Here is a 26,852-nt window from a genome sequence, read left to right on the forward strand (position 1 = left end):
TGAACATCTAATTATGCCCAAGATATTCTGCTACAGGTTGTGGAAAGAAAAGAGAAGTCACCAATTAATTCTCATCAGGAAACATCATCAATAAGATTTAATAAGGTGCATTCATGTATACTTCTTTTCCCCTATTAGAATGGAGCTCTTCAAAAGGGCAAAACTGCCTTCCTTTTCCCCATTGTGTAGTCAAACTTAATACAGTGCTTTGCACATTGTTAATTTTTTTATGCTTTCCCCCTTCCCCTTTTTTTCTTCCTCCTTTTCTTCCTTCCTTTCTCCCTCCCTCCTCCTCCCTCCTTCTGTCCCTACCCCTCCCTATTTCTTCCTTCCTTCCTTCCTTCCTTCCTTCCTTCCTTCCTTCCTTCCTTCCTTCCTTCCTTCCTTCCTTCCTTCCTTCCTTCCTTCCTCACTCCCTCCCTCCTTCCCTCCTTTCTTTCTTTGTTTCTTCTCTCTCTCTCTCTCTCTCTCTCTCTCTCTCTCTCTCTCTCTCTCTCTCTCTCTCTTTCTTTCTTTCTTTCTTTCTTTCTTTCTTTCTTTCTTTCTTTCTCTCTCTCTCTCTCTCTCTCTCTCTCTCTCTCTCTCTCTCTCTCTCTCTCTCTCTCTCTGTCTCTGTCTCTCTCTCTCTCTCTCTCTGTCTCTGTCTCTCTCTCTCTGTGTCTCTGTCTCTCTCTGCTTTTGGAACTATTTCTAATACACTGTATCACACCCAGCACCTAGAATAGTAGCTTGTACAAAGCCTGATGACATAGATTTGTTAAATTAATGATGAACTTGATGCCTGTAGCCATTTTTTAGATCTGGACTAGTGTCAGTGACTGTTGAGGCAAACTAGGCACTAGAGCTCCATGTGGTCATGCTGTCCACGTCCCGCTGCTTATACTCTTTTAGGGACATGTGGGTTTTTGGGTGATTGTTGTTGTTCTCTCTGTAGGAGCCAAACAAGAAAAATGTCCATGCAAAGTACTGTAATAAGTTTGTCCATACTCCCTGGAAGGATGGAAGAATGGTCCATGTTTATGTCACTGCAGACAAGTGTAAGGCTTATGAAGAGAAGATGTACAACGCCTTGGAGCAGATTAATAAAAGGCGAGTGCTTTCCCCCCTTAGAAGTAAAGCGGGTCAGCCCTTTCCTGCTTTTCAGAGATGGCTCAGCCTTTTTGTGTGTAAAAACATGACAGAGAGAGCCATCCATCAGTGCCTGGGCCTGGACTCCACTGCTCACATCCCCCTGGGGTGAAAGGACCCATCGGTCGATGTTTACTACACAGAGGCTCCATTTGTGACCAGACAGATAACTCAGATTAAAGACCTCCTTTAGTTTCATTCTGGGAGAATGGGTGCTGCTGCCTTATAGACACAGTGGCATATAAAAGAGTTGCTTAGCAGGTGAGAAGGCTGTTTTACAAGTGACTTGTGTCCTTTGTTCTAATGCTGAAGTGACATTGTTCAGTGTCCCCCATGCCCTTTAGTCTTCTATTTCCAGGTACCTGCTGAAAGAATAAATAAAGAAACCACAAAAGACTGACATGTTTGAAAATTTCCTGTTACTCAATTTTGAAAGCAGTACATGTGGCTCCTCACATCCTTGTCAGATTTTGCAATCAGGCACAGTTCTTTAGCTTATTTTAACAGCACAATAAGTAGGGCGCTTGTAGATGCTCTCTCAAGAAGGTCATTTACACTGGCACCCCAGGAAATGGACTAGACTCACTATAGGGGAGCCCCGCTCCCCAGCCACCATTCTTTCAGCATTCCCAAGATGTAAAATGACTTCATATGCCCTCTTGTCTCCGGCTTCCAGCCTTCCCTATTTTACCCCATCTCTGATCCAAACTTTCATTTCCTGAGCCTCCCAATGCTCAGGTTCCCTATAGCAGAACACATGGACCATAATATGTTTAGCTGATAAACTTTGTTGTTGTGTCATTTTTAGACACGTCTCACTCTTCATCATCCTTTTTTGGGATTTTCTTGGAAAAGACAATGCAGTGGTTTGCCATTTCCTTCTCCAGCTCATTTTACTGCTAAGGAAACTGAGCAAACAAGGTTAAGTGACTTGTCCAAGGTCACACAGCTAGTTAATGGCTGAGGCTGGATTTGAACTCAGTTCCTGACTTCAGGTCTTGTACCTTATCCACTTTGCCAGCTGGCTGCCCTCTTGGCATACTAATCCTTGTTAATGAGTTACTAGATCTACATGAAAGACAGTAAGCTTTGGGAGGGAATTTGGGGGTGCTGTTAGGTGGCTCAGTGGATAGAGAGCCTAGAGATGGAAAGTCCTGGGTTCAAATGTGACCTCAGACACTTTCTAGCTCTGTGACTTTGGGCAAGTCACTTAACCAGCCCTTACCATTCTTCTGCCTTAGAGCTGATATTTAGTATCAAATTTTTTTTTAACCCTTGTGTTTTGGTTCCAAGGCAGAAGAATGAAATGGGGTAGGCAATGGGGGTTAAATGACTTGCCCAGGGTCACACAACTAGGAAGTGTCTGAGACCACATTTGAACCCAGGACTTCCCATCTCTGGGTCTGGCTCTCAATCCACTGAGCCACCAACTGCTCCCATTTAGTATCAGTTCTAAGACAGGCAGTAAGAGTTAAAAAAAAAAAGAATCTTGGGGAATAAGAACTAGACCTTTCATTTCTTTGGCTCAGGGAATTCTCTAATGAAAAAACTCCTCCTCTTGGTGGTTTTCTGGAGCCAGCTCTTTCAGGGAGAAAGATAATGCTAAGTTTTCAGTATTTTCATTTCATTACCTTGGAAATCAGCAAATGTGACAAACCAGGGTTTGATTTAATGTTTTGTTGATTTCTAGAGTTAAGAAAATGATGGGGAAAATGCCAATAATATGGATTAAATATTTAAAAATGTATAACTATAAGCCTAAACATGAATTAAATATAAATAAAAATGTCTTTTTTATTTTTAGAGAACCTATTGTTAAACATTTACCAGTATTCCTCTCCTCTCTACCACTACAAATCTTTGTAGTTAATAGTCTTAGAGAGTTGCAAAGAGCCCCAATGCACAGAGCAGTGATTTGTCCAGTGTTAAATAGCCCATTTGTGTCTAAGATGAGACCTGAATCTAAGTCTTCTAGATCTACCCAATCTACTATTCCCTGTTGTCTTATTATTCTTATTGCATGGAATCATTAATATGGTCCTTAGAGGCAGCTAGGCATCTCAGTGGAGGGAATACTAGGTCTAGAGAAAGAAGGTCCTGGGTTCAAATATGACTTCGGGCACTTCCTAGCTATGTGATCCTGGGCAAGTCACTTAATTCGTTACCTAGTTCTTATTGGTTCTAAGACAGAAGGTAAGGGTTTAAAAAATATGGCCCTTAAAAAGCTTCTATGTACTACATCCTTATAAAAAGCAACAGAATAATGACTATAAGATGCCCATTTGTTTTCAGCAATGAATGTTGCTTTTAGAATGATATAGAAATCAAAACTCCATTGCCCCAGTCAATGACATAGCTTCTGTCCCATCCCAGTGAATTAAAAGATGACATGGAATCACTGATGGCAGCTGGGTGCTCTCGGACTCAATCCTTCATTAACTTGGCTCTTAATCCTTATTAATCAAGATCTTCCATTTCTCCTCATTCACTAGGATGCACATGCTTGTGAAGAAAAGGCTAGCTGCTGGGTGAGAGTCCCACTCTCTTGCTCTGACCTCAGCACAGCATCATTGTTCTCTTCACCTTCCATATGGATCAGTCGTTTGTTGTTCAGGCATTCAGTCATGCTTGACTCTTTGTGACCCCATGGACCATGGCACACCAGGCCCCTTTACTCTCCACTATTTCCCCAAGACAGTCCAAGCTGATCTAAGGGAAAAAGCAAATCTAGCTTCCTAACATTTACAAGTACTGAACAATAGGTCCCAGAATTCCGGAGATGAATGAGAGGGGCATCTCTGAGGCATTCTCCTCCAATCCCCTGCTGAATAACAAAGTCCTTGAGGGCATCCTCATCAAGTGGTCATTCAGGCTTTTTTGAAAACACCAGTGATGGGGACCCACTAGCTTCCTAGAAAGCCAATTCCATTTTTCAAACCCCATAATTCTTGCAAAGTTGATTTTTTCCTTACATTAAACCAAAACTTGCCATTTAGCATCTTACAAATTTTGCTTCTTGTTTTACCCTCTGCGGGTGAAGCAGAAGAGTGCCCTCCACATAATTTAAAAGTGATTATGTCCCCCCTGAACCTTCTCTTTCTCCAGTTGAGAATTCCTAGCTCCCTCAACTGAGCTATTGAAGGATCAGGTGTGCTACTTTGGGTTCTGTCTCGCAACTTGTGGCTGTTGTTACTTTTTTGTGACTAGGCTTTGCTAATTTTTTTTTCCTTCTGAATTACTTCACTTGTCTGCCTATTAAACTTGAAGGAGGCTAGAATAGGCTCTGCTGGATTATCCAATATTGTGTTTATTGAGCAGCCCACAATGACTCTCTAGCCACTGAACTACCTATCTGTTTCCAGCACCACAATTTGCAAATGTTGCATCTGCAGCCCTCAGTTTTCCTTAGAGTCCAACTTCCATAGTCATTGAATGCTAATGGAAAAACCATAACTTGGGCTCTATGGACCTTTGTTGGCAAGATGATGTCTCTGCTTTTTAGTCTACTGCCCAGATTTGCCATATACTTCCTTCCAAGGAGAAAACACTTTTTAATTTCATGGCTGCAGTGGCCATCTGCAGTGATCTTGGAGCCCAAGAATGTAAAATCAGATGCTGCTTCCACTTCTTCTTCCTCTATTTGCCAAGAAGTGCTGGGATCAGTATCAAAGATCTTGCCATTTTATGTAAAGCTTTAAGCCAGCTTTTACCTTCTCCTCTTATATCTTCATCAATAGGTTTCATAACTTTTCTTCACTTTCTGTCGTCAGAGTGGTTATTATCTATATGGCCCACATCATTGATATTTTTCTCAGCAGTCTTAATTCCCAGTTTTTGATTTGTCTAGCCTGGCATTTCATAAAATGCAATATAAGTTCAATATATAAATATGTCATAAGTAAGTTAAATAAAAAAGATGCCAATATACAGCCTTGCCATATTCTTTTTCCAAATCACAGCCATGTGTACAATTCCTGAACCTTTAGACATGGTCCAGATAAAATTCATATAGACCTTGTCAAGCCAGAGAAGTCTCCAATAATGCTCTCTAAATAAAGAAACCTTTGTTGAATTAGCAGAACCTGGGAGGATGCTAACCCCACAGTCCTGCACAGTCTTGTCTTCAGAGGCCCATTTAGTTTTTAAGAGCTTTATGAGGGATAGTTGGCTAGAGCCAGATCCTCAGGCCATTTTTCTTTAGTTACCTAAGGAGGGAGAATGGAAGGAGGCCCATTCATGCATGGCCAAGTTCTTGGTCCACAACCTTTGACACTGCCCACATGTTTTATGAAAGCCTGAGGAGTGTGCTGACATTACCAGTTTGTGTATGAGTGGTTCTTGGGTGTCTCTTTATTCACAAATGAAATGGAACAGTGGCTCTAATCAGCAGCTCAGAGTCGTAAGTCCTGAATTCAAATTGTGACACTGGGCAAGTTACTTGACTCCAATAGCCTAGACCTTGCCACTCTTCTATTTTAGAATTGATATGACAGAAGGCAAGGGTTACCCCCCCCCAGCAATGCACTATGATTATCTGCCATTAACACTGTTAACATCCCTCCTTTCCCCTCCCTTCTCCCCAGGATTGAGTGGCTACAAAATGGCAGCCAAGGTCTCTTTGGAATGGTGCTTGAAGATTTTATCTATATACTCATCGATACATCTCAGTCAATGAAGGGGAAACTACCTTTGGTGAAAGAGAAGATTTTTCAGCTTTTAAAGGTTAGAGAAAGCAGTTACTCTCCCTGACTTTGGGGACCCATTTACTGGCAGCATTGCTTCAATATATTATCATCTACTATGGGATAAAAGGCTGATGGGGAGCTGGGCTCTAAAGGCTATGAGCAAGAGCAATCGAGGATCATGTGAGATTACAGTCTTGGCTCCTCACTCTATTGCAAATATTAATAATATGGAAATAGGTCTTGATCAATGATACATGTAAAACCCAGTGGAATTGCTCCTTGGCTACAGGAGTGGGGTGGGAGGAGGGAAGGGAAAGAACATGAATCATGTAAACATGGAGAAATATTCTAAATTAATTAAAGAAAAAATGAAATCAAACAAAAACCCATTTCTACTTCTCTTCTGCCTTAGAACCAATATACAGTATTGATTCTAAGACAGAAGGTAAGAGTTAAAAAAAAAGTTTTCCTTATTCTAAAAACTTAATGATGAGAGCGACTTTGACTCTTTTGTTGTTTCCTTTGTGACCCCAATGTGGAAGATTTCATATTTGTGGTATAAGGCAAAGAAGAAGCATTCTAGATGGCTTTTACCACAAAGTTTTACTTTCATTTCTCTGCATGGTTTAGGGGACCTTTGTGCCCCCCAGAATTAGAGTTAATATATACATGTTCTATTGCCTGTGAGTTGATCTAATTGATGGCAAGGGGGATCTCATTTCTGGAACTAGGAGTTCTTGTTTTGGTTGTGCCACAGAATACCTAAGCTATGTAAATATTGGGAAGATCACTCAATCTTTCATATTATTAGTTTTGTCACCTATAAAATGGGTATTAAAGTAACTGCCTATCTCAGGGAATTGCTGTGAATATGAACTAGTAAAAATGATTAGAGAGCTTTTTGTGAAATAATAGTCACCTACCTTTTGGAAGTATTTTAAGACTTACAAGGAGGGGAAGAAACAAATATTTATTTATAACATCTATTATGTCCCATACACTGGAGTAAGTACTTTAAAAATATCATCCAGTTTGATCTTCATAACAACCCTGGAAGAAAGGGGCTATTATCATATCCATTTTAGAGTTGAAAAAACTAAAGAACCCAATGCTTAGGTAACTTGGCCAGGGTCACAATGCTAGTGTGAGGCTGATTTTGAGTTCACCTTTTTTTTTCCTTTTAAACATTATTTTATTTGGTCATTTTAAAACATTATTCAATGGAAACAAAGATCATTTTCTTTTCCTCCCCTCCCTCCCACCACTCCTCCCATAGCTGAAGCGCGATTGCATTGGGTACCACATGTGTTCTTGATTCGAACCCATTTCCATGTTGTTGGTATTTGCATTAGAGTGTTCATTTAGAGTCTCTCCTCAATCATATCCCCTCAACCCCTGAAGTCAAGCAGTTGTCTTTCTTCTGTGTTTTTACTCCCACAGTTTGTCCTCTACTTGTGGATAGTGTTTTTTCTCCTAGATCCTTACAGATTGTTCAGGGACATTGCATTGACACTAGTGGAGAAGTCCATTACATTCGATTGTACCACAATGTATCAGTCTCTGTGTACAATGTTTTCCTGGTTCTGCTCCTTTCGCTCTGTATCACTTCCTGAAGGTTGTTCCAGTCTCCATGGAATTCCTCCACTTTATTATTCCTTTGAGCACAATAGTATTCCATCACCAACATATACCACAATTTGTTCAGCCATTCCCCAATTGAAGGGCATCCCCTCATTTTCCAATTTTTGGCCACCTCAAACAGCGCAGCTATGAATATTCATGTACACGTTTTTTTCCTTATGATCTCTTTGGGGTACAAACCCAGCAGTGCTATGGCTGGATCAAAGGGCAGACAGTCTTTTATTGCCCTTTGGGCATAGTTCCAAATTGCCCTCCAGAATGGTTGGATCAGTTCACAACTCCACCAGCAATGAATTAGTGTCCCCACTTAGCCACATCCCCTCCAGCATTCATTTCTTTACTTTGCTGTCATGTTAGCCAATCTGCTGGGTGTGAGGTGATACCTCAGAGTTGTTTTGATTTGCATCTTTCTGATTATAAGAGATGTAGAGCACTTTTTCATGTGCTTATTAATAGTTTTGATTTCTTTGGCTGAGAACTGCCTATTCATGTCCCTTGCCCATTTATCAATTGGAGAATGGCTTGATTTTTTGTACAATTGATTTGGCTCTTTGTAAATTTGAGTAATTAGACCTTTGTCAGAGATTTTTGTTATGAAGATTGTTTCCCAATTTGTTTCTTCCCTTCTGATTTTAGTTACATTGGTTTTGTTTGAACAAAAACTTTTTAATTTGATGTAGTCAAAATTATTTATTTTACATTTTGTGACTCTTTCTAAGTGTTGCTTGGTTTTAAAATCTTTCCCTTCCCAAAGGTCTGACATGTATACTATTCTGTGTTCACCTAATTTACTTATAGTTTCCTTCTTTATGTTCAAGTCTTTCACCCATTCTGAGTTTATCTTGGTGTAGGGTGTGAGGTGTTGATCCAAACCTAATCTCTCCCACACCGTCTTCCAATTTTTCCAGAAGTTTTTATCGAATAGTGGATTTTTGTCCCAAATGCTGTGGTCTTTGGGCTTATCGTTGACTGTCTTGATGAGGTCATTTATCCCAAGTCTATTCCATTGATCCTCCTTTCTGTCTCTTAGCCATGACCAAATTGTTTTGATGACCTCTGCTTTATAGTATAGTTTGAGATCTGGGACTGCAAGTCCCTCTCCCTTTGCATTTTTTCCCATGATTTCCCTGGATATCCTTGATCTTTTGTTCTTCTAAATGAACTTAGTTATGGTTTTTTTCTAATTCAGTAAAGAAGTTTTTTCATAGTTCAATGGGTATGGCACTAAATAAGTAAATTAATTTGGGTAGGATTGTCATTTTTATTATGTTAGCTCATCTCACCCATGAGCAATCAATGTTTTTCCAATTGTTTAGATCTAGTTTTAGTTGTGTGGAGAGTATTTTGTAGTTGTGTTCATATAGTTCTTGTATTTGTCTCGGCAGGTAGATTCCTAAGTATTTTATTTTGTCTAAGGTGATTATGAATGGTATTTCTCTTTCTAATTCTTGCTGCTGAAATGGGTTAGAGATATAGAGAAATTCTGATGATTTATGTGGGTTTATCCTGCAAGTTGGCTAAAGTTGTTGATTATTTCAAGTAACTTTTTGGTTGATTCTCGTGGATTCTTTAAGTAAACCATCATATCATCTGCAAAGAGTAATAGCTTGGTCTCTTCATTGCCAATTTTAATACCTTCAATTTCTTTTTCTTCTCTAATTGCTGCTGCTAGTGTTTCTAGTACAATATTAAATAGTAAAGGTGATAATGGACATCCTTGTTTTACTCCTGATCTTATTGGGAAGGCTTTGAGTTTATCCCCATTGCAGATGATGTTTGCTGATGGTTTTAGATATATACTCTTTATTAGTTTTAGGAAAGGCCCTTCTATTCCTATGCTGTTTAGTGTTTTCAATAGGAATGGGTGTTGTATTTTATCAAAGGCTTTTTCTGCATCTATTGAGATAATCATGTGATTTTTGTTGGTTTGCTTGTTAATATGGTCAGTTATATGGATGGTTTTCCTAATATTGAACCATCCTTGCATTCTTGGTGTAAATCCCACCTAATTATAGTGAATATAGTAGTTTTTAATGATTGCCTTAATTTCCTCTTCATTAGAGGTGATCTCATTTTTCATCTTGGATATTGTCAATTTGTTTTTTTTTCTTTCCTTTTTTATTAGACTGATTAGTACTTTGTCTATTTTATTTGTTTTTTTCAAAGTACCAGCTTCTAGTCTTATTTATTGAATCAATAGTTCTTTGACTTTCAATTTTATTAATTTCTCCTTTGAGTTTTAGGATCTCTAATTTAGTCTTCATCTGAGGATTTTTAATTTGTTTGCTTTCTAGTTTTTTAATTTGCATGCCCAATTGATTGACCTCTGCCCTTCTTAATTTGTTAACATAGGAACTCAAGGATATAAATTTCCCCCTGAGTACTGCTTTGGCTGCATCACATAGGTTTTGAAAGGATGTCTCATCATTGTCATTTTCTTCCTTAACCAACTGGTTTTGGAGATTCATATTGTTTAATTTCCAATCAATTTTTTATTTACCTCTCCATGTTCCCTTACTAATTATTATTTTCATTGCATTGTGATCTGAGAAAGTTGCATTTATTATTTCTGCTCTTTTGCACTTGTTTGCAATGTTTTTATACCCTAATACATGGTCAATTTTTGTGAATGTGTCATGTGCTGCAGAAAAAGAAGGTATATTCCTTTTTGTCCCTATTTATTTTTCTCCACATGTCTACTAACTCTAATTTTTCTAAGATTTCATTCACTTCTCTTGCCTCTTTCTTATTTATTTTTTGGTTTGATTTATCTAGTTAAGATAGAGGAAGGTTCAGGTCTCCTACTAGTATAGTTTTTCTATCTATTTCATCCTTGTTCTCCACTAGTTTCTCCTTTAGAAATTTGGATACTAAGCTATTTGGTGCATACATGTTGAGTACAGATATTTCCTCATTGTCTCTACTGCCTTTTATCAGGATGTAGTTACCTTCCCTATCTATTTTAACTAGATTTATTTTTACTTTGGCTTTGTCAGATATCATGATTGAGACGCCTGCCTTCTTTTTATCAGTTGATGCCTAATAGATTTGGCTCTACCCTCTTGCTTTCTCCCTATGCATATCTACCTTCCTCATGTATGTTTCTTGTAGACAGCATATGGTAGGGTTTTGCATTCTAATCCACTCTGCTATTTGCTTGCGTTTTATGTGTGAGTTCATCCCGTTCACATTGAGAGCTATGATTACTAGCTGTGTATTACCCAGCATTTTGATTTCTACTCCTGTTCCTGCCTTTTCTTCTTTCACTATTTACTTCTTTACCAATGTTTGTTTTAAATCAGTCCCCCTAGTTCCCACCCTTATTTTACTTCCTTTTCTACCCCCTCCCTTCTTATTCCCCCTTTATTTTCCCTGTAGTCTTTCTAAAATTAACCACTTGCCCCCTCCCTCTCTTGTACTGCTTCCCTCCTCACCAGTCCGTTTGTTACCTTTATTTTTTTAACCCTTACTATTTTTTTATTAATAGATTTTTATTAATAGAATTTATTTACAAGTATCTCAGCTTCTCCCAACCCCCCACCCCGGCATCATGGAAAACCTATGTATATTTAAGTTATGCCTCTCATGGCTTTATTTTTCAGTTTGTTCTCTGGAGCTAACTGTCACATTTTATTCTTGAAGTACTAAATCTGTTGTTGTGTATGATGTTCTCTTGGTTCTACTCATTTCACTGTTCATTATCCTGTGTATCTCCAAGTTTTTTTTTAATTAGCCTGCTGATCGTTTCTTATGGCACAGTATTATTGCATCATAATCATACACCATAATTTGTTCAGCCATTCCCAAATATTGAGTCTAAGAGCAAAGAGCAGTAAGGGCTGGGCAATTGGGGTAATTTGATTTGTGCAGGGTCACATAGCTTGGAAGGGTCTGAGGTCAGATTTGACAAGGTCCTCTTGACTCCAAGCTTGGTGCTCTGTCCACTGCACTATCTAGCTGCCCCTGAACTCAAGTCGTTCTGACTCTATGCCCATCATTCTACCCACTGTGTAATCTAGCTGCCCATTCAACATAGGATACACACACATATTCACTTCCCCATATATGTATAAATAATAAGCATTATATTATTCCATGCATTATATTAGTATATTATAAATATATATATTATATATGAAATATATTACAATATATGTATAATTCTTTGGGTGAACTAGTTGACACTTTTCTCATAACAATCCTATCAGGTCCAGACTATAAGTATGATTTTCCTTATTTCACTAGTTATCCCTATATCTCAGAGATGTACGATATGATTGTACAATATACAATTCCTTCAAGGTCCATATTTTCTGGCAAAGCCAAGGGCACAGCTTGGGCTCATCCTTCTGTAGATAGTCATTTTCTCCCCTAAGAAGTGTTTTAGGGGTACTTCCTGTACCCCTTACCCAGAGTGCTCAATGACTCCAAAATTCTTGAGGTACTTGCTTTCATCTCAGTTGATTGTGTTCAGGGAAACCTGAGGCAGAAGAAACCACTTGGACCTTGCGATATGTCTCAGGCTTGCCTGGTGTGAGCAGCTGCTATAACTGCAAAAAAAGACCCTTCCCCTCCCCCTTCCCCCATGGAAAGGGCAAGGGAAAAGCTCCCACAGTCCTCACACGCTTGGTGTATGGGAAGATGAAAACTGAGAGGGCAGAGTCACTTCTTCAAAGGTCTACGGAGAAGCCCTCTCTGCCTGGCTCAGTGGCCAAACCTTCTTGATTTAGACCTCGCCATCTACTGCCATCACAGAGAACAAAAGATCGTGGCATCATCCCCAAATTCATCAGCTCTAGGAGTATGTCCTTGGAAGTGGCCAAGGGAACCTAGCTTAGCTCTTTTAGCCAGTGAAGATTAGGGGCGGCGAAGGGCAGCTTCTCCTTTTTATTCCCATTATGCTTGTGATGAACTCTGTTAGACTACCACAGCATGGAGTTTAAGGAAGCAAATCTTCATCTCAGTCTCTATACATTCTTTTCCCTAAAAAAGAAAAAGTTACTATTGCATTTTTAACACTGCAATCATAGCCTAATACTTCCTTGTCCTGATAAAGTTATTACTAATTAAATGTTTAGTATTCTTTACCAACTACCTCCCTCGTGACCAGTTAGCTGAAAATAGTGTTGAACATATATATATATATATATATATAGATATATATATGTATATATATGCATACATATGGCTTTTTTCTCCCTTATGTCCCTCTGGACAAATGCCCCCAAATGTGAGATAGCAGAATCAAAGGGTGTGAACAACTTGGTGATTTTCTCACATAATTCCAAAATTGTTTCCAGAATGGCTTACAAACTCACAACTCTACCAACAGCTTATTAGTGTGAGTTTTTTTCCCCCATGGTCTCTCCAATAATGACTTTCCATCTTTTGTTAGCTTTGCTAATTTGATGAGTGTGAGGTGAAATCTCACAGTTAGGTTCATATATCTACGTTTCTTATCATAGCAATTTGGAATGTTTTTCTATGACTGTTGATTTTTTTGTAGTTCTTCTTTTGAAAACTATTTATTAAGGTTAACCAGGTGGCAGAGTGGATAGAGTGTCAGCCTTGGAAATGGGAGGTCCTGGATTTAAATCTAACCTCAGATATTTCTTAACTATATGACCCTAGGCTTAACCTCAATTGCCTAATCACTTTTCTGCCTCAAAATCAATATTTAGTATCAATTCAAAGACAGGAGGTAAGTGTTAAAAAAAACTATTTCTTCATTTCCTTTGACCTCTTATGTCCTCAGCTATATATAAACTTAATCCATATGTCAGTTCCTTCTATATTTTTTCCCATGTGATAAAATTTGTGGTCTTTTTTTTTTGAACATTATTTTATTTGGTCATTTTCAAACATTATTCACTGGAAACAAAGATCATTTTCTTTTCCTCACCCCCCTCCCACCACCCCTCCCATAGCCGGCGCGCGATTCCACTGGGTATCACATGTGTCCTTGATTCGAACCCATTTCCATGTTGTTGGTATTTGCATTAGAGTGTTCATTTAGAGTCTCTCATCAATCATATCCCCTCAACCCCTGTAGTCAAGTAGTTGCTTTTCCTCGGTGTTTTTACTCCCACAGTTTTTCCTCTGCTTGTGGATAGTGTGTTTTCTCTTAGATCCCTGTAGATTGTTCAGGGAAGTCCATTAAGTTCGATTGTACCACAGTGTATCAGTCTCTGTGTACAATGTTCTCCTGGTTCTGCTCCTTTCACTCTGCATCACTTCTTGGAGGTTGTTCCAGTCTCCATGGAATTCCTCCACTTTATTATTCCTTTTTAGCACAATAGTATTCCATCATCAACATATACCACAATTTGTTCAGCCATTCCCCAATTGAAGGGCATCCCCTCATTTTCCAATTTTTGACCACCACAAAGAGCGCAGCTATGAATATTCTTGTACAAATCTTTTTCCTTATTATCTCTTTGGGGTACAAGCCCAGCAGTGCTATGGCTGGATCAAAGGGCAGACAGTCTTTTGTCGCCCTTTGGGCATAGTTCTAAATTGCCCTGCAGAATGGTTGGATCAATTCACAACTCCACCAGCAATGAATTAGTGTCCCCACTTAGCCACATCCCCTCCAGCATTCATTACTTTCCTTTGCTGTCATGTTAGCCAATCTGCTAGGTGATACCTCAGAGTTGTTTTGATTTGCATATCTCTGATTATAAGAGATGTAGAGCACTTTTTCATGTGCTTATTAATAGTTTTGATTTCTTTATCTGAAAACTGCCTATTCATGTCCCTTGCCCATTTATCAGAGAATGGCTTGATTTTGTGTACAATTGATATAGCTCTTAGTAAATTTGAGTAATTAAACTTTTTTTAGAGGTTTTTGTTATGAAGATTGTTTCCCAATTTATTGGCTCCCTTCTGATTTTAGTTACATTGGTTTTGTTTGTACAAAAACTTTTTAATTTGATGTAGTCAAAATTATTTATTTTACATTTTGTGACTCTTTCTAAGTGTTGCTTGGTTTTAAAATCTTTCCCTTCCCAAAGGTCTGACATGTATACTATTCTGTATTTGCCTAATTTACTTATAGTTTCCTTCTTTATGTTCAAGTCATTCACCCACTCTGAATTTATCTTCCTTCTAGATCTTTTCAGGTCTATATTTTATATTTCTGAAAATGATACACTATAGATAGACACATGTGAACATGTTTCTGAATGTCCTTTTTGTTTTATACATCTTTTAGGAAATAAATATTCACATGATTCATGCCTCAAATATATCATGACATCTTGAAATGCCTATAATTTGTGGTTCACTTTTGAATGGCTATCTCCAACATTTTAGAACCATTGAAAACTTTTCTATTTTTCTTTAATATTTTAGAAACCATCATTTCTCAAATACCAGCAATAGCTCTACCATCTTCAACTTTTACTTTTTAATCCACATTAAAATTAGTGTGATCAACATATAGCATCAAAAACCTAGCTAGTATTTCTATCCCACCCAAATCATTATGAAGTTTTCTTTAAAAATCTCTTATTATTCAAATCTGGCCTCAGACACTTCTTAGCTATGTCACCCAGGGAAAGCCACTTAACCCCAATTGCCTAACCTTTGCTATTCCTCAGTCTTAGAATTGACCCTAAGACAGAAGGTAAAGGTTTTAAAATAAATAAATAGATCTCTTATTAGCACCCAAACTTTAAATGCTTTCCTGAAATGCTTTTAACATTGAGGGATTGATTTTTAATATAATTTTAATATCTACAACTAAAAGTTGACTCTATGCATAGTCATGGATATTTATTTATTATTCTAAAAATCGACCAAACCTTTTCTTATATTAGGAAAAGAAATATTTTATGGCTGAATAAAATTTGTCTATTACAGGAGCAGCTGGTATTCAAAAAAAAATTCAATTTTGTGAAATTTGATGCTAAGGCTGTTGCCTGGCAGAAGGAACTTGCTGAAGTTAATGAAGATAACTTGGAAAAGGCTAAGGAATGGATTAAAAACCTTCAGGTAAAATGAAGCTAATAGATACTTTAGACACATTAATGAATGGGATTGAATCTATTCTTATGTCTATGTATGAATTTAAGGAAATGGAAATTCATAGAAAACTGCCTTGAGATCCCAGAATGAGATTCGCTGAATAAATACATGCATTTTTGAATAACAAGGAGTACATGAGAGTTAGTAAAATCTATTGATAATTATTAAGATTCCATCTAATTTAGTAGGAAACAGAAGACATCATCATTATCTTCACAAAGCCCTACAATACAGTGGGGAGACAGGTTATAAGCAAATAAAATACAATGAAATGAGAAGACAAATAGAAACCGCAAGCTAGCAAAGGAGATAGAAGCCTAGATTTGAAGCTGGAAACACATTTTCTTGCACATATTAGGTGCAGAGTAAGTCCTTGTGGAACAGGATAGAGAGGAGGAAAGCTGGAGGCTGTTGCAATAGTCCAAGTGCACAATATGGCTTCTGAAGTATGGATCTAGAAACAGCTAGGGAGAAGAAATGAGAAAAGTTTTGGATATAGAAATGTCAAAACTTGTCAATGGGTTGGTACTGGAAGAGGATATTAAAATAAAGTTATTTGTAAGTATTCAAGTTGTAACTGACATTAATACTTGTAGCAAGGATGTGGCCACTAACCCACTCATGAGGGCAAGCATGGTGCCCTGTGTGTACCAGCAGCCCCTTTTTCTTTCTGGACTAACTAATTCACCCTAACCTTCCCTCTTACCAGTAGATATTTTGTTTTCCCCTTTGTAATTGTGGAGAGGGAAGAGAAAGAGGGGGACGGAGAGACACTACAATCTCTCTCTTTTTTAAAAAAAAACATTTTATTTTATTGATTAAGAAAATTTTTCCATGGTTACATGATTCATGTTCTTTCCCTCCATTCCTCTCACCCCCCCACATAACCAACACATAATTCCATTGGGTTTTACATGTATCATTGATCAATAACTATTTCCTTATTATTAACATTTGTAATAGAGCAATCATTTAGAATCTACATTCCCAATCATATTGCCATCGAACCATGTGATCAAGCAAATGTTTTTCTTCTGTGTTTCTACTCCCACAGTTCTTCCTGTGAATGTGGAAAGCATCTTTCTCATAAGTCTCTCAGAATTGTCCTGGATCATTGCATTGCTGCTAGTAGAGAAGTCCATTACATTTGATTGTGCCACAGATACTATAATCTCTTGACCTTCTAGGTCTTCTATTCCCATCTTCTTGTGGCTTCTCCTGTGCTCTGCTTATTCAACTGCTTTTGTCTTTTCCTATGGCTTCTTGTCCCTCTGGCATCTTAAATATTGATATATATCAAAGCAGAGCTTCTTTGTAGTGACTCATCTTTATCTTATGAGATAAAATTCCAGAAACCCACTTTTCTGTCAGGTATGAACCCAACAGCCTTTATGGAGTCTTTCTACAGTTTCCAAACAATGATATAATTTATAATCTTGCCAATTATAACCAGTAAAACTTTGAAATTCCCATGCAGATTCCCATGGCCCTTGGACCATGTTGTCCTATTGCCATTGTTTCATCATTCCTTGTACTGTCTTCAAACAGTTCCCTTAGGACATTCTTCTAGTCCTCAGAATAATACATTTCTCTACTCAGTGTTTCATCTGAGAAACTATGTTTCTTCACAAGTTGATTTTATTAGTTTTTCTTATACAAATGTGCTTTTTCTTCCTCCTTTAGCAACCAAACTGCTTGCACATGACAGGAAATACGTTACACGTGCACATTAGGTAGGGCTGATAAAGCTTTATTTTAGAATCATTTAATTTTAGACATCAGTGGGACACTCGCATAAGATGTTCTGTCTACCATAAGAACTATAGTTCTGAGTGGAAGGTGAGAAGTTAAGCCGAAGCATGCATATTTTCATGTCACCCTCATAAAAATGATTTGTATTATGAACATATGAGCTTCCTTAAAGGCAAGATCAAGGGAAAGCTGAGCCCTGTTTGTGGAGGTCTCTGCTGTTAATATGACACAGAGAACAGAGGAGCCAGTGAAGGAGTTAGAATAAAAAGCAGGAAAATACAGCGACCTCCTAAGCCAAAATTAGAGTAGCAGTGAAGAGGTGAGTGGTCAAAGGCAAAGCTTGGTCAGAAGGACAGGAACAGTGAGGAGATGGTGCATTTTTAGCAAAGGAGAAAGTAATGAGCGACATTGGTCCTTGTGCTTAAAAATCATTCTTATAAAAACCACACATCAAGTAATCAGGGAGGACACTTAGTAGTAAGGCAATGGAGAGATCCCTCATGTCATAGCCCAAGCTCAGGTAAGCTTTCATGATCGAACTTTTTAAGATCATGGCTTTGTCTCTGAAAGAAGGCAGATTCTATCACACTCCTCTCAGCTGGGTGACAACGGATGGAGTGCTGGACCTGGAGGCAGTTAGATCTGTGTTCAAATCTGTCCTCAGACACTTACTAGTTGGGGGATATTGGGCAAATTACTTCTCCCTGTTTGCCTCAGGTTCCTCATCTGTAAAATGAGCTGGAGAAGGAAATGGCAAACTACTCCATTTTCTTTCCTAAGAAAACTCCAAATGGGGTCATGAAAAATCAGACAAAATGACAGAACAACAAACCACCCGACCTCTTGCTCAGTGAACCTAAATTTATGGACTCTCTAATCTAGAGGACATTGTCATTAATTGTCTAGATAGGCTGTCCCCAAATTCTTAATGCATTTTAAAGCTTTTGTATATTTAGAGTGAGAATTAATTATGGTCTGAGAAACAAAAACAAAAACAATTGTGAACCCCATAACTTTTAAACACTTCTCCAGACATAGCTACTCATACCACTTTGAAGAGCAGAAGATCACCAACTATTAATTCTCCAAGAAGATTGAAGGCTGCCAGGCTTTACCAGCTTTCATGTCACTGTGCTCTTAGGTCCTTTGTACCTTGCCATCTTTCCTGCTGCGGCACCCTCTAGACCTTTGGGAAGTGCCATCTTCCCTGCTGATATATCCTAAGGACCCTGAAAACTTGCCAACTGCCCTGTTGCTGGATCCTTAGAATTTCCAGGCCTTTACATGCATCCAGCATTGGAATTCTCTCATATGTGTGTCTTCCTGATCAGAGTGTGAGTTCCTTGAAACAAGGCCCTATCTTTTTTCTCTTCCCATCATTTTGCAGAGTACTTGGTACATAGTAAATGCTTTAAAAATGCTTTTTTCGTTCTTCCTCTGTCTTTGCTTCTTTCTCTATCTCTCATGCACTGGCTGCCTCAAAATAGAGCTGATGTTATTTCAGAAACTGTGGCTAAATTGAAAAGATTTATGGCCCCCAGTGAATCTCTTTATGAAATTAATTCTGAAGCATTATACTTTTTGGTCTCTGGAAACTCATTTTAGATATTCCATCTGAAGCTTTAGTGCTTTTTTCTACAGATCATATTGCTCCTGTTTCCTGCTGTGGAAGTTTTGTTATGACCTTTGACCAAAAGCAATAATTTCTAAACTATAAATGTAGAATGCATTATAGGAATTTGAGGAGGAAGAAGGGTAGGGTGATTTTTGGTGGAGAGCAGCCAGGTCAAGTGAGATCTTGGATACAAGTGATTTCTTAACTACAATTTTAGAGCTAAAAAGAACTTTGAAGTGATCTCCTCCAAGCCCCTCCATTTTATACCTTGAGAAACGAAGGGCTTCTTCACACTTGTTCTTTTAATTACCAAGCTGTCTTTCAGGCTGCCAATTTATTTTTTATGTGAACTGATAAACTTCTTCCCACACTCTCCACTTCTGCACTCTGGAAGTAGGCATAGGGAAAGAGTGATTGATGATCCTCAAGAGGCCTGAGGCATGGGACCAATTTGCTTTTATGGACTATGAGTAGGGCTAACCAATCCTCAGTGAGTCAATCACTAGGAAGTTTTTATATCCTATAAATTGCCCCCTAAACAATGGTCCATATCCACTAACTCATCTTTTGGATTAGAGTTTTCTCTTTTGACTCAGGGATTCCCCTGAATCTTCTTTCCCCATATGGTTTGAAAAATATATACACAATAATTGAACCTCATTTTATGAGGATTCAAGTATATATAAAAGGTGATAAAAAGCAAAAATAAAGGTAGAACCATGTGTAAAAAAATTAATTATGCACAAAATCTGCGCATTTTCCCAAGGGGCATACAGTCTCACAGCAGTTTGCCCAAGCACATTCTTGCTCTGAGAAGCATTAGTGTTGATGTGGTTTTGTTCCAAACATTAGATCCCGCATCAGTCTTTGTCCAGAGTTTTGATTTTAACAAGTCATGTCATCAGAGCAGTGCTTCTCTTTGTTTCATTAACGATGGCCCCAGTGTACAAGAGTCATGATGCTGGTAGCCTAAGAAAAGACGTAAAGTGTCTAGGTGTGCTGGTATAAGAAATACTTATTAAATAAAGGGGTTGGCTATTAATGCATGATTTTTAATTTATGTGAAGGGTCTTGGAGTATATTGGTTACATAAAATGAGGTCCTATTGTATATTTAAAAAGCAAATATTCCAGCTAGGTGCTAAGTGGATTGAGATCTAGCCCAGAGATGGAAGTCCCAGGTTCAAATCTGACTTCAGATACTTCCCATCTGTGTTACCCTGGACAAATCACTTATTCCTCATCGTGTAGCCCTTATCACTCTTCTGCCTTGGAACCAATGATTTTATTTTATTTTTTAATATAAATTTTATTTATTGATTCTAACATGAAAGATAGAGTTAAAAAAAAGATAATGACAAGGTCATACTGTTTATCTCTTTATTCCCTCTTTGATTTCTCTCTAATATTTGTCTCTGTTTATTCAGGTTTTGTAGCTATTATACTTAATTTACAAAGTTAAAGTATGTATATAGCTACTAAATGGCACAATGGATTATTGTGGATAAATAAGTGGACTTATTTATCTTTCTGAGTTCAACGTCAGCCGTAGACCTTACTAGCTGTATGATCCTGAGCAAGTCACTTCTCTTTCTTTGCCTCAGTTTTTTTCATCTGTAAAATGAGCTGGAGAAGGAAATGGCCAACTACTCTAGGACCTTTGCCAAGAAAATCCCAAATGGGGTCACCAAGAGTCTGATATGACTAAAAAATGATTCAAGTCATCATGTGTCTATGTTGTTCCTTTGGATCTGTTGTCTTTATATCACCTCATAGAAGCTTTCCTTCTAGGTCTTTTAGTAGGAATCATATTTGCCATTTCACATTTCACATCATATTTTACAATATTCATTTGCCTTTCCTTGTATTACCAGTGCTGAACTCACATATAATAAAAACTCAATAAACTTAATAAACATAATAACCTAATCAAAGCTTAATAAATGCTTGCTGATTGATCAGTAGATTGATACATTCATATCCTACATCTTCCTGAGCCATTGTCCAATTGTTGAATGCTTATGGTGTTTCCATTCTTTCGTTATTATAAATAATATTCGTAGGATCATAGAACTTGAACTGAGAGGGATCTCGGACGCTCATTCCAACTTTCTCATTTTTGAGGAATCTCATAGCCAAGAGAAGTTAAAAGTAATTTGCCCAAGGTCTCTGTCTCTGTCTCTGTCTCTGTCTCTGTCTTTCTGTCTCTGTCTCTCTCTGCTTTGGTCTCTCTGTCTCTATCTCTGTCTCTCTCTCTGTTTCTCTCTGTCTTTCTGTCTATCTCTGTCTCTATCTGTTTGTTTTTCTCTTTCTCTCTGTCTCTGTCTCTCTGTCTGTCTATCTCTGTCTATCTGTCTGTCTGTCTCCCTCTCTCTCTCTCTCTCATTTACACACACACACAGAATAGGCATCATAATCAAGATTTGGACCCACGTCTCCCAACTCTAGACTAAATGCTTTCTGCTGTACTGTGTTGCCTCCTAGAGGTATGTGGATGTTCAGGGAGGACCAGCAACTCTGGTGGGGAGGACCTGCTGAGTCCATTCCAGGACTGCTCATCCACCCTAAGTGTTATCCTTTCACCCAACTCCCAACTGTGACTCCAGTAGCTCTAGCATGCAGTGTCAACACTCTGGTAAAACCATCTAGGCAGATAGGCTGAACCAGTCCAAGGGTAATGGATTTGTTTTAAACCCACTGGTGGGTGAGAGAAGTATCTCTCCCAAGTGTGTCCTTGGCAGAAGGGGAAGATGAGGACAATTTGTTCCAATGGCCATGAAGATGTCTGAAGCAGTCTCAGTGGAGCCCCCAGAGTTCAGTCAGTAGACGTGGAAGGTGGCAAGCTCATCCACTGCTTCCAGTCATCCTGACTTTGGTGTTGCCATTGGACTTCAATGACTCTGGAAGAGGGAGTAAGGATGGTGACTTTGTACAACTCTGCTGTACTTCAGTCCAATTCAAATACAAGTGAAGACATTATTCCATGTTGTCATTGGTTCTCTCCGAAAACAGAGAAACCACAACAACAATTGCCTACTACGAATATTTTGGCACTGATAATTGTTTTTTTTTTCTATTAATATTCTTTTTTTAGATCCTTATCTTCTGTCTTAAAATCCTTACTACGTAAGGGCTAGGCAATGGGGGTCAAGTGATTTTCCTATGGTCACACAGTTTGAAAGTGTGTGAGTTCATATTGGAACCTCTTGTCTCCAGTCCTGGCTATCAATCCACTGAGCTACCCAGCTGCTCCTAATATATATATATATATATATATATATATATATATATATATGTATGTATGTATGTATTTTTTTTTTACAGTATCATCCTAGTAGTGGGATCACGGGGCCAGAGTATAAATACTTTGTAGTGCTTATTATATCATTGAACTTCTAAAAAAGATTATCCTAAGTCACAGTACCATAGACATTGTTGCTGTTTTTCTAGAGCTACACCACTGGCTCAACATTGTGGCCGAAATACAATTCATAATATCTTCCTGATACAAAGTCAACTAAAAAACAATTCTCTTTCTCAAAAGTTTCCCCTTGCTTGGACTGTGTGGCCTTGGTCTTTCTTTTTTAAAGTTTCTTTTTAGGAACCAGATAATCAACCAGGTGCTTGAAAAGGCACCTAGAAGGGGATCAAAGTCTGTTTTTACTAAATCAGATATGGCCCTGGACCAGAGTACAGATGGTAGACCCCAGAGACTCAGATTTGTTAAGGAGCAGGAGACATTAGCAGATCACTCCAAATTTTAATAAAAGCTGAGGCTTTGCCATCGTGCAGAGCAATCAAATTCCCTGGAGGTTCTGTGCAAAAATGGAGGACTAATTACTGAATGAAGTAACAGTAGCTATAAAATTCTGTGCCAAGTGATAACTTGGTCCTAGGAAAGTGTGCTGATTTCATACTTCAAGCATGTTAAATTATCCAGAATTAATAACTGAAGATAACTGAAGAGTGATGGAGTGGAAAAAGCTTCCAATTTGGAACCAGAACACCTGGGTTCCTGAATCTGTCACTCACTACCTGGATGACACTAGGTGGGCCACTTCACCCTTAAGTGCCTCAATTTCTTTGTCTATAAAATGAGGGGGTACATTTGAATGGTCTCTGAGATCACTTCTAGTTCTAAATACATGATCCTATGGACTAACTGTAGGTGTCAAGAAAACCTTCATTATTTCAGATGCTATTTAATGAATTTGCAATAACTTAGATATGGTATATGTGGTTCTCATTTTTTTTAACCTCTACTTTCCATCTTGGTATCAATTGTAAGATAGAAGAGTGGCAAGGGTTAGGTTGATGGGGTTAAGTGACTTGTCCAGGGTCACACAACTAGAAAGTTTCTGTGGCCACGTTTGCCTGAGGTCCTCCTGACTCTAGGCTGGATGCTCTATCCACTGTGCTACCTAGCTATGTCTCATTACTTTTTTTTTTAACTCTTACTTTCTATCTTAGAATCAATACTGTTTATTGGTCCCAAGGCAGAAGAGCAGTAAGGACTAGGCAATGGGGATTGTGACTTGCCCAGGATCACACAGCTAGGAAGTGTCTGAGTCCAGACTTGAACCCATGACCTCCCATCTCTAGGTCTGACTCTTTGTCCCTTGAGCCACTTGGATACCCCTGCCTTGTTACTTTTAAAAGGTAGAAATATAGTGTGTTCTAGGTTACAAAATCACTAGACATGGGCAAGTACATGCAAAAATACAAAATGTATATATAACTATTTTATCATTTGAATGGAATAACTCCCTTATATAGGCTAGATCAATGCCATTTTGTTTTATAACAACTTAAATGGGTCTCTGTGACTTACCAAGTGAAGTCCAGCATCCATAATTTGCCATTCAAGAAGCTTCATGATCTGGCCCTCACTTAACATTCCAGCTTTATCTCTTACTACTGCTGGAAAATGAGGGGGGTTGATCTAAAGTCCCTTTCAAATCTAAGTCTCTGATCAATCAATAAACATTTATTAAGAACCTACTGTATTCTAGGCACAATATTAGACCCTAGGAATACAGAGACATCAATTAAATAATCCCTGACCTCAGTACCAGACATCTGAGTATATATTATGTAGATACAATATATATACCATATAGTATATATTGCCATATAGTAATATTTTATGTGAACTTGGAGCCACAGTACAACAGAACTTTCTTGAAATTCCAGCTGAATTTTGTGAAATGTGAAAAGAGTGACACTCACATTTACCAAATAACAGGTGACTTGCAGAAAATCTGGGTTGAAGTACAGGTGAAGAAGGGATGGCTAATCTTATTAAGGACATGCTATGAGGTATTCAGACAGTCTGTTTAAACTGTGTTGACAGCTGAAGGAACAGTAACTGAGTTAGTTTTTCCCCCACAAACACACGTAGATAAAACAGCATTAAGAGCTAGATCTTCAAGACAGAAAATCCATAATAAGGACTTCAGGCTGTTCTTTGTGTGCCCAGATGGAAGCATTTGCAGGACACGACAGTATTCAATATAAGTTATTCAACTTCTGGGAACTATTGGAGCGAAATTCTAACCTCAGTGTAATTTGAATTCTCTTTTATTTTATAGCTCAGTCTCCCTGCTCCCTTTTGGAGGCATTAAAAAACTAGTGCCTGTGTGAATTTTTCCTGCTGTGGTTTTTCAAGGGTCAGCATTGGTATCTCACGGCCAATCTTTGGAAAACATGCTTTTAGAATGGCGCCATGAATAGAGATAAGGTCAATAACGAATTGCATAGTTCATCATTATCATTCTCTTCACAGATATTATCAAAAAGGCAGTCAGTCAATAAACATTAAGAGTCTATTATGTGCCAGGCTTTGGACTAAGCCCTGGAGTTACCAAGAAAGGTAAAGATATTTGCTGCTTTTGAGGAGTTCACAATATAGTGAGGAAAAGAACATGTCAACGATTTTGTACAAGCAAGCTATATATGGGATAAATCAGAAATAATCAAAAGGGGGAAGCACTGTAATTAAGGGGGTTTGGGAAAGACTTCCTTTAGAAGATGAGATTGTAACTGGGACTTGAAGGAAGTCACAGAAACCAAGAGATGGACATGAGGAGGGACATATTCTAGTCTTTGGAGATAGCCAATCAAGATGTCCAGAAATAGGAGATGGAGCATCTTGTTCAAGGGGCGTTACTGGAAGGAGGAATAGTGAAGGGAGGCTATATCAAGACTGGAAAGAGTAGTGGAGGGGAGGGCAGGTTGCAAAGGACTTTGAATGCCAAGTAGAGCATTTTGTGTTAGGGAGCCACTGGAGTTAATTGAGTAAGGGAGGTGACCTGGTCAGAGCCATACTTTAGGAAGATCACTTAACAGCTAAGGAATGAAAGATAATAGATATAGCTAAGTGAAGTATAATAAAAAGAATTAAAAATTTTATTTTTGTCATGCAAAACACAGTTCTATATTGGTCATTATTGTAAGAGAAAACTCATACCTAATCAAAAACCCCAAGTAAAACCATAAGTACACTGATGTGAAAGGTGACTCCAACAGTTTTTTCTCTGGAGGTGGAGAGCATTCCCATCACAGATCTTTCAGGATTGGCCCAGATCATTGCATTGCTGAGAGTACCAAGTTTTCACAGATAATCATTGTCCAATATTGCTATTATTTTGTCTAATATTCCAATTCTGCTTATTTTGCTCTGCATCAGTTCCTGAAGACCTTTCCAGCTTTTTCTGAGATCATCTTGCTTATCATTTCTTATATAGCACAATAGTATTCCATCACCAACATGGACCACAATTTGTTCAGCCATTCCCCAACTGATGGATGTTCCTTTAGTTTCCAATTCTTTGCCACTACAAAAAGAACCACTATAAATATTTTTGTACAAGTGGGTCCTTCCCCCTTTTTAAAATTATCTCTTTGAGATACAGACCCATTAATGATATTACAGATCAAAGGATATAAACAGTTTTATAGCTCTTTGGGCATAGTTCCAAATTGCCTTCCAAAATGGTTGGACCAGTTTACAACTCCACCTATAATACATTCATGTCCCAATTTTGCCACATCCCCTCCAACATTTACCACTTTCCTTTACTGGCATATTGACCAATCTGATAGGTGTGGGGCATTTTAATCTGCAATAAAAAGCATTTTTTAAGCTATCATGTCATTAGGTGGAGTAATAGACATACTAGAGTTATATAGCTAATTCTTCTGGAAGTTTATCATCTATACCCTAAAAAGGATTTCTTTAGTATATACATAAAACAGAGTAGAAATGCTAAACTGATACATTAACGGGTAGTATGGAATATCGATCAAGCAAGGAGCAAGAAGGTTAAATATGTGATTGGAAGAAATTGAGTTGTATAGTTGTAGAGGTGGATGCCTTATATCAAATGTGTGAGAGATAGTGGAAATTTGTCTCCCCTTCTTTAATCAAACCAGGAAGAGTTCATAGAAGATTATCTATCAGAACCTATTTAAATAATGGGCTGTGAGTGGGAAGAAGACATTCAAGATTTATAGTGCTGCCTTAGAAAGCACTGCAAATGTAGGTAAGGGATGAATGATTGAAGGGGGTATCTTTTGAGTTGGAGTAGATTGTTATTGGAACTGATTAGAGAAGTAAAATAATATTAAGTATCCATGATAAATGATTTAGGAGCACAAGGTATAAATATTGGACTTTATCTACAGGAAGTGTGAAGCCACTTGTTACCTTTTAAGGAAAAGATCAGAATCACCATGATAGGTTAAGGATGAGTGAGTATGGTCCAGCACAAGGCATTTTCATAAGTATTACTTCTCTGCATCCCCTTGATGTTCTAAACTAAGTGTCCCACAATCAATGCATCCAAAAGAGAGTTGATTATCTTTCTCTTTCCAAACCCATCCCTCTTCCAAATTTCCCTTTTTCTGATTAGGATGCCGTTTTCTGTCCAGAAAGATCCATGAGACCTCAGTGTCATCCTTGATCCCCCATTCCCCCTCATCTCTTATATATATCTAATCAGA

General features: G+C 38.1%; 1 protein-coding gene across 3 annotated transcripts in view; it reads left to right on the forward strand.

Moving 5' to 3' along the window:
• Positions 1–26,852, forward strand: part of VWA3B (von Willebrand factor A domain containing 3B) — a 282,451-nt gene that overhangs the window by 130,413 nt on the left and 125,186 nt on the right. For all 3 annotated transcript variants that reach the window (XM_007501072.3, XM_016424839.2, XM_007501073.3), the window contains exons 12-14: positions 935–1,089; positions 5,712–5,850; positions 15,318–15,449. In XM_007501072.3, coding sequence (XP_007501134.2) covers positions 935–1,089; positions 5,712–5,850; positions 15,318–15,449 — 426 coding nt within the window. The remainder of the gene's footprint in view (positions 1–934; positions 1,090–5,711; positions 5,851–15,317; positions 15,450–26,852) is intronic.

Source organism: Monodelphis domestica, chromosome 8 (assembly GCF_027887165.1).
Source record: "Monodelphis domestica isolate mMonDom1 chromosome 8, mMonDom1.pri, whole genome shotgun sequence".
Taxonomy (NCBI): Eukaryota; Metazoa; Chordata; class Mammalia; order Didelphimorphia; family Didelphidae; genus Monodelphis; species Monodelphis domestica.